The sequence below is a fragment of the Urocampus carinirostris genome, chromosome 5 (assembly GCF_059441175.1).
Source record: "Urocampus carinirostris isolate Australia breed hairy pipefish chromosome 5, RoL_Ucar_1.0, whole genome shotgun sequence".
NCBI lineage: Eukaryota > Metazoa > Chordata > Actinopteri > Syngnathiformes > Syngnathidae > Urocampus > Urocampus carinirostris.
Window position 1 is genome coordinate 39,749,874 of NC_142353.1, and position 10,286 is coordinate 39,760,159.

General features: G+C 39.5%; 1 protein-coding gene across 1 annotated transcript; it reads right to left on the minus strand.

The window, feature by feature from the left end:
• Window positions 1-34: 34 nt before the first annotated feature.
• LOC148366383 (leukocyte surface antigen CD53) lies at window positions 35-10,057 on the minus strand. The gene is made up of 8 exons (XM_088336815.1): window positions 9,951-10,057; window positions 8,758-8,825; window positions 5,855-6,043; window positions 4,146-4,220; window positions 3,969-4,070; window positions 1,841-1,948; window positions 1,671-1,754; window positions 35-209 (listed from the first exon to the last, which is right to left on the minus strand). Exons 2-8 carry the CDS (start codon window positions 8,818-8,820, stop codon window positions 138-140), a joined length of 693 nt encoding a protein of 230 aa, XP_088192941.1. The 5' UTR covers window positions 8,821-8,825; window positions 9,951-10,057; the 3' UTR covers window positions 35-137.
• Between the last annotated feature and the right edge of the window lie 229 nt (window positions 10,058-10,286).

Consider the following 10,286-nt stretch of genomic DNA (forward strand, 5'->3'; position numbering starts at 1 on the left):
GATAAAACCGGGCAACAAACACTTCCAAAATAAATCACCAGGAACAAAATATTTATTTAAAACCAATCATCAGTATTCTAACAGACATAACTAAACATGTTAAACTTAACCAAAAAGATGTCTCTTTGCTCCCTGTCCTATAATTTGTAGTCCAGTCCAGATCGGCTGATGTGGCAGAAGAGTGTCATGGCGAAGCACATACCTAAAACCTGTCAACAACAACAAAAAACACGTGAACACATTTGTTTTAGCTTAGCCAAGGCCGATCTTTGCGCTATTATGGTATAAAAGGGTTTGTACTTATATTTCAGGAATGAAAATGGGTCAGTTGTTAAAAAGGTGTGGCGAAAAATGTTGTGGCACACTTGGTTGGTTGGATCCCTTAACCGCTAGGTTCGTAGGGGCACCCTTTTCTGTGGTGTGTCTTGGGCAAGTACAGCCTGGTGGTGCCCATCTCCGGGCCAACAAAATGTTAATATGTTTATTGTATTGGCTAAATTGAGCCTCAAGTTGCTTGCATGAAAGCAGGATAATTTCAGCTCTGTTTAGATACTGTGGTGATTTATTCTCTACAGCTAGCGTGCTCCTGACTAGGCTAACTACCAGGCTAAAATGTATTTGGGTGATTCGTGTTTTAAAAAAATAATAAGTTTTATAACATATTACTAGTTTTTCTTGATATGTTGCATTATTTTAACCATCCTGCGTTCGAATTTTATACCGAATCTTCATTTCATGAAACTCTGTTGACTGCATAATTGCAACAGTTGTTTTATAGCTATACCCATGAAGAATTCTTCTCAAATGGCCATCATTGCATTGATTATTATGTATATTCTAAAATCTGATGCAAAGATGGTGTCCCTGGTTTTTAACAAGGGTAATATATATATATAGAGAGGTCCAATTCCCATTCATATGTTACCTCAACAAAGATCAATGCTATAATACAAATAGAAAAGTAAAAACTAGCATTAATCAGCCTGGATTTATTTATTCCACTTTAGTGCAATAACTGTGCATCACACAGTATGGTTGCTATTGTAATGTTGTCCCATTGATCCGTGGGCCAAGAAATTTAAAATACAAACTCACCAAATAGCATATTTGACATGATTCAAAAAACAATGTCACTCCGTATTCAAACATCTTGTGTGAGGTTAAAACCGAATGGAAAATCTAATAAAACAGTCTTGAAATTGGTCCAACTTTGCTTGTAATACAACTGTACCCGGTCTCCCCTACACACAATTCAATTCGAAAAAAATTGTTTTGTTTGAACCTCATTTGTGATATTGGTTCTCTGTGTTGCTATTGTTAGATGATTAAAATGTATCACTGAGTATGTTGTCACTATCGCTTGAGTTGTCCAGTTATATCAAGTTTATCATTTAATCATCACAGCAGTACTTCAATGATAACATTACTCATTTAATTGTTATAAATGCAAATATGTTCATCCACTTATTTGAATGAAGTATTGACTTGCCGAATCCTTTCGTATCAGTACCTTCCCAGCAACGGGCTTCTGATGAATCCGCCCTTATCATACAAATATTGATGAGAAGTAATACTGTGATGATTAAATAATGAACAAAATATTGCTGGAAAACTCAAGCAACATACTCAATGACAAATTTAAATAATTTAACACTATATACAGTATTTACCTCAATAACACACAAGACGATAACAGAAATTCCAGTGCTTAGGAAATTTTCTTCAAACCAGTTTCTCATCTTGTCCAAGCAGCCCTGCAAACCGGAAGCAGACAATTCAGATTAGACAGATTTCCATGCCGAACTCTACAGGGAGACAGGTATTTTTGGGTCTGCACTACCGTTGTTCTGTACTGTCGGGTCCGTGAGCCAGTGCAGTATTTCAAGCAGCAAGAATTGGGTATATGATCTCCCCAGTCGGAAACGTTGTGCACCCCACAGCAATCAAACTGGAACAACATTCATTTGGCTCTTTGTTAGCTTAAGATGTGATTGTAAGGTTCTGTTGGTAGTACAGTGGAACCTCGGTTTTCGAACGCTTCTCAGTTCAGACAAATCGGTGTTCGACCAAAAATTTCGAGAAATTCTTGCTTCGCTGTTCGGTCAAAAAATCGGAGTTCAAACGCCGGTACGCTAGGGTGCGATGCTGAACGGCGTACGGGAGTTTTAGCCCCTAATTATGCCTCCGAAAAAGGTCGGTGCAAGCAGGACAGGTGACAAAAGAAATGTTGTTCGTAAAACTATTGCCTTTAAGAAAGACATAATAGCTAAATATGAAAGAGGTGTACGAATTTCCGATCTTGCTAGTGAATACAGCCTGGCTAAATCTACTATCAGTACGATAGTAAAGAATAAGGAGGCTGTGAAATCCAGTGATGTGGCTAAGGAAGTTAGCGCTATAAGCAAGCAACTGCCGCAAGTTTTGGAAGAGGTTGAAAAACTTTTGAGGATTTTTCTCTCCCCACCATCCACCACAAAGGTAAGAAATCCTATTCATAATCCTTTTTTTTATTTTTACACGTTCATGTTAGCGTAATCTTTCGTACGGAAGATTACGCTAACGCGAACGTACGATTAGCCTGGGTTAGCTTCATGTTTACGTTCATGGTAAACATTCAGGGTGTTGGAACGGATTAAAACCATTTTACATTACTTTTAATGGGAAAAACGATTTCGGTGATTGAACAAATCGGTTTTCGAACAGGGTTCTGGAACGGATTATGGTCGAGAACCGAGGTTCAACTGATACAAAATCATCCTGGAAGGGGATGACCTCATGTGCGGTCCCTTCTTAAGGTTTCTTCATTTTCCTCATGTTGAGGTTTTTGAGTTTATCCTTGCCCTCATGTCGGTTTAACATCAGGGGATGATGTAATAATACAAATATGATTATCACTAGACTCTTCCCTTGGCAATACTGAGAGTTGAGGCTTTATCTGGCAGATGATAGCATGTAACTGTTAGTATAAGGTTGTTAGCATGTAGTCGTTGGCACTTCGATAGCAATAAATGGCCCCATCCGTGTGGCGCCAGCTGCGGCTCATTGACAGATTGGCCTTCTGTCTATTTAAGCTCGGTGCTCTCATTTTTCCTCTGTCAGTCCGTCAACGAACCTCTGCCCCGCAAGACAAGGGTTTTGACACGTTCCTGTTTCCTGTTGGTATTCCCTGTCCGGTATTGTTCCAGTTTATTTTTGTCCTGTTTAATATTGGTTTCCAGTTTCCTGTTTATTTTCAATATCCTGTTTCATTATATATCCTGTCAGTCCCGTCCTGTCCGGTATTGACCCCATCTGTCCGATATCAACTCGGGCTATCATTTCACGCCAGACTGCTGCCTAACGTGCACGACTCCCCATTTCCCGTAAAATAAGGCTTGTGTGAGAACGTCACGCGTTTGGGTCCTGATCCTGTTCTGGTTCATGACACCCGTTGTGTCTTTAAGATTGATTACTGCTTAATAATGGAAATTGTAATCATTAATAAAGGGTGTAATCCGCTGAGGTTGACGGGGATAAAAGTATGACAAAATTATACGTTTTAAGTTCTCCGAACGGGGCAGCACGGCGGCGCAGTGGTTAGCGCTTGTGCGGCACAGTTCATGTCATGGGAACCTGTCGTGGGTTCAAATCCAGCTCCAGACTTTCTGTGCGGAGTTTGTATGTTCTCCCCGTGCTTGCGTGGGTTTCCTCCGGGCACTCCGGTTTCCTCCCACATTCCAAAGACATGCATTTCAGGTGAATTGGCCGGTCCAAATTGTCCCTAGGTGTGAATGAGCGAATGAGTTGTCTGTCCCTGTGTGCCCTGCGATTGGCTGGCAACCAGTTCAGGGTGTCCCCTGCCCACTGCCCGATGATTGCTGGGATGGGCTCCAGCCCCCCGCGACCCTACTGAGGATAAGCGGTACGGCTAATGAGATGAGATGAGATGAGTTCTCCGAACGTTGGAAGGTTTCCAATGTGTGTCTTACCTCTTTCTGAAGGAGGTCCCACTCACTTCTGCTCACGTTTGGATGGTTCCCTTTGGCCTCCTTTAAACCTTTCGTCAGATCACGCTCCACCCAATTAGCGATCTAATGAGGTGAAATGCAGATTAATTGCACAATAACAACAAATCGGGTAAGACTCTTCCCTTGCTGCGTTCTTACTTGATGTTCGTAGAAAAGAAGCAAGCACGCCACAGTCAACTCCACCAGAAGCAAGAAGAAGAGCACCAGGAAGAACTGTAGGGAGTATAGACACACACACCTTTTCATGTTCCCTGACATCCATGATTAAAACGACCATTTATGATTTTTTTTCATCAAAATTTGAGTTTGTCCCAGGGGAAAAATACATCCCTTGCTACATGATTTATTATATTCTTAAAATTGAGGTTTTGAGCTATACCTGTCAGGGTTGCCATGGCGCCCATGTGGCGCCAGCTGCGGCTCATTGACAGATTAGCTTTCCGTCTATTTAAGCTCAGTGCTCTCATTTTTCCTTTATCAGTCCATCAACAAACCTCTGGCCCGCAAGGTGTGGGTTTTGACTCAGTCCTGTTTCCTGATGGCATTTCCTATCCGGTATTGTTCCTGTTTATTTTGTCCTGTATAATATTAATCCCAGTTTCGTTCCCGTCTAGTTTGTCCTGTTTATTTTCGATATCCTGTTTTGATATCAATCCTGTCCGTCCTGTTGTTTAATATCGGTTTCCAGTTTCGTTCCCGTCTAGTTTGTCCTGTTCATTTTTGATATCCTGTTTTGATATCAACCCTGTCTGTCCCGTCCTGTCCGGTATCGACCCCATCTGTCTGATATCTCCTCGGGCAATTGGTATCGATCTCTTCGGCCTCTGGCTTCCTATCATTCCACGCCAGACTTATGCCTAACGTGCATAACTCCCCATTTCCCGTAAAATAAAAGGCTTGTGTGAGAAACGTCACGCGTTTGGGTCCTGATCCCGTTCCGGTTCATGACACATAGACTGCACTCAAACTAAAAAATCTTACCTTTGCAGAAAGTTGTGCCTATTTAAGGTAAATTACTCTTCTTTTAAAATCATTTAGAACAACCTGCCTTATTTTAATGATTCTTTTCTGCTTTTCCCCTCCTAAACACTGTAAAGTATATTGAAAAAGAAAAATATGCTAAGAATGAACAGACTTTTCCGTCATTCGTTTGAAAGTGCATGTTTCTAGTGTGTCCAGAAAACAATTAATATCAAATTAAATGTTTAGCCCAATATAAATGGAACATAAGCGTTTATTTTTGTCCTGTTTAATATCGATTTCCAGTTTCGTTCTTGTCAATTTTTGTCCTGTTCATTATTACCTCCAGTTTTCGTTCCCGTCTATCTTGTCCTGTTTTATTTCGATATCCTGTTTCATTATCAACCCTGTCTGTCCCGTCCTGTCTGGTATCGACCCCATCCGTCCGATATGTACTCGGGCAATTGGTATCGATTTTGTTGGCCTCTGGCTTCCTATCATTTCACGCCAGACTCCTGCCTAACTTGCGTGACTCCCCTTTTCCTGTAGAATAAAAGGCTTGTGTGAGAAACGCCACGCGTACATTGCAGCCCGGTCATCCTAGAAGGGGAATTACCTCGTGCAGTCCCTTCTCAACGTTTCTTCATTGTCCTCATGATGAAGTTTTTGAGTTTTTCCTTGCCCTCATGTAGGTTTTAGATCAGGGGATGGTGAATTCATAGTCTGTAATCTGTACTGCCCTTTGAGAGTCCTTGTGATTAAGGGCGTCACAAATAAACTTGACTTAAATTTATTACACTATTATGATCGATAAAGAGTGAGGAAGGTGGTCTACTGGGAATGGAGGTTAGTTGGTGCACCAAGTTTTACATAATGTGGTGAAGTACCGTCATTAGGAGACATCGGTTCTCCTTGAGAGCTCCCAGGAAGCCCAGGAAGGAGACGAAGGAGATGACGATGCCGCTGATCAGCAACATGTTGGCCAAATTGAAATTGCGCAAGGAAGGTGTGAGGGCCGTCAACTTGAAGTTCACCATCATGATTATGCCGAAGCCTATCACGGCAACGCCACAAATCTGTCGCCAAAGAAAGATTGTTTCATATATTCAGGTCGAACAATTTCACGTCACGTGAACTCTTATCAACATCTTTTGGGAAAAAATTGCCATGGCGCCCAACTGGCCCCGCCCGTGTGGCGCCATCTGCGGCTCATTGGCAGATTGGCTTTCCGTCTATTTAAGCTCAGTGCTCTCATTTTTCCTTTGTCAGTCCGTCAAGGAACCTCTGCCCCGCAAGACGTGGGTTTTGACTCTGTGCTATTTCCTGTTGCCATTCCCTGTCCGGTATTGTTCCCGTGTATTTTTGTCCTGTTTAATATTGGTTTCCAGTTTTGTTCCAGTCTATTTTTGTCCCGTTTATTATTCTCCTAAGTTTTCGTTCCCATCTAGTTTGTCCTGTTTATTTTCGATATCCTGTTTTATTATCTATCCTGTCTGTCCCGTCCTGTCCGGTATCGACCCCATCTGTCCAATATCAACTCGGGCAATTGGTATCGATCTTGTCGACCTCTGGCTTCCTATCATTTCACGACAGACTGCTGCCTAACGTGCATGACTCCCCATTTCCCATAAAATAAAAGGCTTGTGTGAGTAACGTCACGCGTTTGGGTCCTGATCTTGTTCTGGGTCATGACACACATATTTAGAATTAAAGGAATTATAATTTGCAGTTATTGTATTCCAATACCAAGGGAAAATGTCTTTTTTTAAAAAAATCTTTTACTTTGAAATATCAGTCATTTTTGCAGAGGGAAATACATTTTACTTAATAGACCCCTATGATATGACATCCAAATGAATCCATTCTGAGGTAAAGTAAAATAGCCATGTAGCGTGTGATAACTTGGGGCGTATCGCTACCCTCGGAACCCCAGATAAAAAAACAAAATAATATATAGTATTCGGGGGAAAAAAGAATCACATTACAGATAAATATACCTGCAAGCAAAACATACCATTTTATTTACCTTTGGTTTGGTGTGATTTGAGCTGGTCGAATGGAGTAACAGGTGGATGCGAAAAGGGGGAAGAAACAGGGATTCAAAATGAGAATGATTTGAAAACTTCCTCTCGCGATGAAGATTTCCCTATTTTAATTCCTTCCTGATTCCTAATAATTGTCCCGATTGGCTGCTGACATGCGATAGTAAGACTGCGTTTGTCTTTTTTTGATATTTTAATAATCACAAGCTTTCGTTTCCATGGTTATTGTGGTTTTCCTTCTCCCTTTAGCATGACTGGAAGTCTTTTGACCCATTGTAAATAAGTACGATACAAAGATACAGTATTGTATCTAAGTGCACGGGATTCTGAACAGCACAAAAAGAAATGCATTGTGGGAGGTAGTTTGGCCAATTGCAAATCAGCATTTTACGATGCTGCGATGAAAGTCAAAGGAAGACCAGCATTTTATATGACGGCAACTCATAGCAGAAGGACATTTTAGAGACAACTCGCACAGTTAGACATACGCAAAGTTTCTGGTCACCTGGAATAATTTGTTGTTTATCTTTTACAGGCGGAAAAAATGTCGGAGAAGGGCACTTAAAAAGCAGATTATCCCACACAGGAAGTGAAAATTGCGTGAGGCCGATACACCATACCCCCAAGGTCAATTGTACTAGTGTTGTTATCCGTTACCAGCATTGATAACTAGTCGAGTATGAGTATCAGTGAAAAACCCCTCAACTCCCAAAACCCTTCATTTTGACACATGCAAAAATGTCTGTCTGTCCGTCTATTTGTCTATCTATCTGTCTATCTATCTATATCAATCTTTATATCTATCTTTCTATCTTTATCTATATATATCTATCTATATCTGTCTATATCTATCTTTCTATCTGTCTGTCTATATCAATCTGTCTGTTTATTTCGATATCTGTCTATATCTATCTTTCTATCTGTCTGTCTATATCTATCTGTCTGTCTATCTCTATATCTGTCTATATCAATCTTTCTATCTGTCTGTCTATATCTGTCTATCTCTATATCTGTCGATATCAATCTTTCTATCTGTCTGTCTGTCTGTCTATATCTATCTATCTGTCTATATATCTGTCTATATCAATCTTTCTATCTGTCTGTCTATATCAATCCATCTGTTTATTTCTATATCTATCTTTCTATCTGTCTGTCTATATCTATCCATCTGTCTATCTCTATATCTGTCTATATCTATCTATCTATCTCTATATCTGTCTATATCAATCTTTCTATCTTCATCTATATCTGTCTATATCTATATCTTATATCTATCCGTTTCTCTCTCTCTCTCTCTCTTTCTCTCTTTCTCTCTTTCTCTCTCTCTCTGTCTATCTATACCTACCTACGTTATATCCCTCAAGAGGGTTGACCGACAGCAAGACAAAATAAAAAAGGAAAAAAAATAGCAAAAAACGCACACAAACATTTTTGGACCATGGCCAACCCAAACGCCCAAACAAGTCAGGCACCTAAGTTGGTCATGCTTTCGTCCCTCCAGATGAAACGGGACACAAGAAAGCGGCCATGTCACAACACACTCTTCTGTTTAACAGCAGGGCCCGACAGCTTTCACTGGTTTACCCCTGCTGCATCATACGGGTGTTCTGGCCATCCCTTAGAACATCCCACTATCATTTCACAACACCATTCCACTCATTCCTATCACCAACAAGAGCTCTCCCTTCCACTCCATTTAGACTTTAGATTTAAACTTCTCAAACTTTAGATTTTGAAGACATACTCACAAAACAAAGGAGGTTGGCGACACACATCGTGTACTTCAAGCACTTGAGGCAACCGTTGGTCATCTTGGCTTTTTACACACGACGGTCGAAATCCGAAAACAGGAAAAAGAGCAAAGTCAGCCGCGTTTCTAAGGTGAAATATCGAGTTTGACTTCACGAATCAACAGTCACGCTTTGGGGAAGTGATTGTGACTCATCTTATTTCCTGTGTTTTTCCCCCAAGTTTACTCACAAAACTCAAATACTTACTTTTTTGTGTGTAAAAACGACAAACATCACAAGGGTGAAACATAGACTACTTCTCTATTCTTCTGTTATATTGTAAAAAGTACTTGACATGAAAATGGGAGCCCATTTTAGCTGCTAATCTTTGACAAAAACATTTTTAGGAAGATTAATTTAAAACAATTTACAATATTATATATATATATATATATATATATATATATATATATATATATATATATGTATATATATATATAACAAATTTGCTAGAGATTCAAGTATGACCCAATAACATATTTCTAAAAATACTTAATTACCACTCTAACTACCAATACTGTACTAATCAAATTGGTCTGGTATTAGCTACATCTTATTCAGAATTACAATGATTATTTATATAAACATTTCAAAATTCTGTATATTCGAGTTATTTTCCATTTGAAATACAAGGTATTCACCATATACTGTATAACAAACAGGGTTGGGTAGGGTTACTTTAACTGGATTACTTTCAATTACTTTTGGATTACTCCAATACCAAAATATGCTAATAAAAGACAAAAGAAACTAAATATGAATATAATTACTAAATTTTGTGCAGGCTTGGGGAGTAACGGAATACATGGAACGGCAAAAATAATGTTGGCAAGCTGTTTGGATTTATTTTTATTTAGTCTCTGTCGCATTTTATGTTAGTTTTCCCGGAGATCAAAGAGATCAAAGCCAGGAGAGAAAGCTTACCACGTGTTGTGAGTCATCATTTTATTCATATTTAGTTTCTTTTGTCTTTTATTAGCACATTTGGTATTGGAGTAATCCAAAAGTAATTGAAAGTAATCAAGTTAAAGTAACCCTACCCAACCCTGATAACAAAATACAGAAGTACATGATCCTCTGCACACTGTCTAACCATATTTGGGAGTATGCATATGGCATTTAAAACAATAAAATATGAAACATAAACGTACCTTTTTGACAGTAATCCTGAATAAGTTCGTATTTATAGATTTTGGAGAACTATATTACTGCTGATGCTGGCCCTCGTACTGCTGACTGAGTTGTGCCTCGTGAGTCTTTCGGTACTTTCAACTTCCTCTTTCTTAACGGTGGGTGGAAAATATATAAGTGAAAAGTTCAGCATGGAATGAAATTATATAACACACGTGATTGTTAAATTTTTAAGGCAGAATTCTGGAATCGAGAGAATTGCGAATGATATCTGCCTGATAGAGTGATTTTCATGTTTTGTGTTGTGGCAGTGAACACATCTTTCACGACCAGAACAAAGGGTAGACCCAATCGCG

Coding starts and splice junctions, on each gene's coding strand:
- LOC148366383 (XM_088336815.1), bottom strand. CDS start 8,820: ATGACCAACGGTTGCCTCAAGTGCTTGAAGTACACGATGTGTGTCGCC. Junction 6,044..8,757: donor TCGCCAACCTCCTTTGTTTT/GTGAGTATGTCT, acceptor CTTTGGCGACAG/ATTTGTGGCGTTGCCGTGAT. Junction 1,949..3,968: donor GGGACCTCCTTCAGAAAGAG/GTAAGACACACA, acceptor ATGTTGTTCCAG/TTTGATTGCTGTGGGGTGCA.